At 48.4% G+C, this 3,276-nt stretch overlaps 1 protein-coding gene across 1 annotated transcript; it reads left to right on the top strand.

The window, feature by feature from the left end:
* Nucleotides 1–1,493: 1,493 nt before the first annotated feature.
* Nucleotides 1,494–2,891, top strand: AKAP5 (A kinase (PRKA) anchor protein 5). Its single transcript, XM_009585247.1, has one exon. It carries the CDS (start codon nt 1,494–1,496, stop codon nt 2,889–2,891), a length of 1,398 nt encoding a protein of 465 aa, XP_009583542.1.
* The last annotated feature ends 385 nt before the right edge of the window (nt 2,892–3,276 follow it).

Raw genomic sequence — 3,276 nt, forward strand, 5'->3', positions numbered from 1 at the left:
TAAAATAAAATAAATTTAAAAGAAAAAAAGAAATCCGCTCCGCGGGGGAGCGCACCCAGCCGGCGCCCCCGTTTTAATCATCTTACTACTGAAAAGCGGAGTACAAAATGCTGTGTAGAGGACTGCCTGGAGTCACTGAGCCAGTCCCAGAGAAGTTGGTCTGTTTGCGGTAACACGTTTTTGCGTTTTTATATCCAAAAATGTTCTGATGATGCTTTAAGGCAGCACTTTTTTGTTTTTAAAGGGTGACATATATCTTACAGTATCATATATTTGATGAACGCATGCGGTGTTAATTGATGTTGCCATGGAAGGCGTGCACGTAGTATAAATAAGCTCCCTTCTCGCCATGTGATTTTGCTTTTGTATTCCACAAGCCTCCTTTTTGTATTCTGTGTTTTTGCATATTGTCATATGGTGCATTAAAGATAAAAATATCTGCTGTCTCAGGGTGTAATTTCCCTAGCTGGAACTATGAGTGCATATGGAGCACTGGGGAAAAGATTAGCTAACCGTAGGAGAAGAAAATATATGCGCCTGTGTGCGTAATATATTTGCCATTACATGGGCAATTAAAAAAAAAAAATCCCCTTTTACCACACAAAATAGCAAAATAGTATTTTCTCTGGTGGAATATCACTGGGTTGACATCTTGGTGGCCTTATTTTGCCTTTGGATATTGATGCTAATTAGTGGAAAAAAACTGCTATGGTGCATCCAGAGGTTGAACTGCTTTTCCAGCCCTGTTCTGCCTCCCAAAATGAAATATTCTTTAAAAAATATATACTTTTAAATACTTTTAAAAAAAATTGCTCTACAGGTCTTATCATTTGTTGTTTTACAGATAAAAGATGGAAGTGTTGGCCATGCTTCGCAGCAAACCTCACATAACCTGCAAGGGGAACTGAATCAGAAAGCAAAGCTGAGACAAAGCAGTATCTGACCTTGTCACTGGGGGACAGAAAACAGCCACTGGCTGCTGCTGGTTGTACTGGTGCTTCAGTCAAGCTCCCTGTGCAATGTGGAATTGCAGATGGCTCAGGAAGTGCAAGTTCTTTCCAGGTCCGTGGGGTGAATAAAAATTGTTAACTCTTGGCTTGATTTGTCATCCTTTGGGGGAAAAAAAAAAGTAATGTCAGACTGGCAATTAAACAGTCGTGCTGTTAGACCAAGCGCAACTTCAAGTGGGTTGTCCCAGAGGTGAGAGTGACTCCGGCCAGCAAAGCCAAGGAAAGCCTGTTCAACATCTCATCTACCCGGGATTCCTTGGAGAGGTGATAAAGTGAGTAATAAGACAAAGTGGGAGTTACAAGGCGGAAGCGATAGCTTCAGCAGAACTTCTCTTCGCTGCCACATTCGCTCGTTAAAAAGCAACTAAGGTTATTTTGAAAACAATTTGAGGAAAAAATGCACTTTGAGCATCTCTGCAGTTCTTGTGTCTGATGCATTAATCAAGAAGATCAATAAAGGAACACGAACGAAGGAGAGCAAATATGGCAAAGGCAGCTAAGGAAATTCAAATGGAGAACCCAAGAGAGGTAGAGACTCACAGCACGGGGACGACGTGCTCCCCATCGGAGGAACAGGCAGAAAAACCCTCCATGCTCTGTTTTAAGAAGCGGAAGAAGTCCTGTAAGAAGGGGCTGACTGTGAAGGATGCGTGTGAAGGAGCCTCGGAGGAGAAAAGCCAATGTGTCAGCGCTGACCAAGGGGAGGTGAAAGTTTCTAATCAATCGCGATCCTCCAAAGGAGCCTGGGCAGCCATCAAAAACCTCGCAAGACCTCGGAGAAGGCAGAAATCCTCCTTGCGGAAGAAGGTGCCCTCCGATTCCCAAGTGCAGCTGGAGGCGGATGCTGCGGAGGGCTGCGCGCGAGGCTTCCCGAAGAAACGGGCGAGCTCCGGGGTGAAGATGCCCTGCGTGCGGTTCTCCAGAGGCAAGAAAAAACCCAGCCCCTCTGAAGCAGTGGAGGAGTCGGAGGGCAGTGTTCAAGCAAATGAGGTGATGGGCATTTTGAATAAGGCTAGTGAAGAGCTGGAGGATTTAGCCCCGACGGACAAGTCTGAATCCTTCAGCCCAGTCTCTGCAGAGGAGGAGCAGGATACGGCGAAGGAAAGCGCCGACTCTGTTGGGAAGAGCGAGTCCTTGACAGAGCCCACACCTGATGCAGAGGAACATACAGAGTGCACTGCTCAGTCGGAGGTAACTGATTCAGAGACAGTTAATGAAGCAGCCCAGGAAAAACTGCAGGAGGGGAGCCTACCCCAAACCACAGTCCAGGTGGAAGGCAGGGAAGTTGCTCCTGAAGCACCCGTTTCCAAGGATCAACCCGACAGCACCCCTGAACCCACCGAGCTGCAGGAAATCCCTAATATCTGCAAAGAGCTGCCTGAAGGGCATGAATCAGAAAAGAGCATAAATCTTCCTGAGGAATGCAAAGCCGAAGAGACTGCAATGGATTTCAGTCAGTCGGCATTTAAAGATGATGCGGCAAGCGTGCAGGGCTGCTCCAGCCATCAGGTGACATTAGAAGCAAACACGGGCACCGGTGTCGGCATCGTCATCACCGTCACCGAAGCCGAGGACTCTGGTGACACCGACTCTGACCAGGCCTATGAGCCGTCCCCAGTTTTGCACCGAAATAAGCAAAAAGGGAATAAAAAATCAAATGGGAGCTTTGATTTTGGTAAAAAAGAGGGCCCTGAGGCTGGCGGTGGTCCCCAGGCAGAGGAGAAAGGTCCGGGTGACCAGGGGCACAGAACTGGGGAGCAGTACGAATTGCTCCTCATAGAAACCGCGTCTTCCCTCGTGAAGGCGGCCATTCAGTCATCCATAGAGCAGCTGGTCAACGAAATGGCCCTGGAACAGAATAAACACAACAGTTTTCTGTGATGGCAGCGATGCCCCCAAAATAATGTGTACAGGAGTGATTTAAAGCCTCATTTGGCCTGGGGCAGGGAGAGCTCGAGGGGCTCCCGGGGCCGAGGTGTAGTTAATCCTGCATGCCTGTTCAGTTGTGTGTCTATGTGAAACGAATCCTGGGACGATCCAGGGGCGGACCCTGCTACGTACAGCATGTCCCCTGGGGCTGGGGCTTCAGGCAGCGCCATCGACCGCAGCTGCAGGAAAATGAAGGTGTTGCAGCGACTGTATTTTCATTTATTGGCATCTTCGTGTCGAGGCCACGTTTCTGCCGTCGTCCATGCCAGGTTTCCCCGCTGTTCATGCTGTAGATCTGTATGTACTGTGCGTTTAGCGAAAGGTCCCGAGAGGTGGC

The sequence above is a fragment of the Fulmarus glacialis genome, unplaced genomic scaffold, assembly GCF_000690835.1.
Source record: "Fulmarus glacialis isolate BGI_N327 unplaced genomic scaffold, ASM69083v1 scaffold36269, whole genome shotgun sequence".
In the NCBI taxonomy this organism is placed as follows: Eukaryota; Metazoa; Chordata; class Aves; order Procellariiformes; family Procellariidae; genus Fulmarus; species Fulmarus glacialis.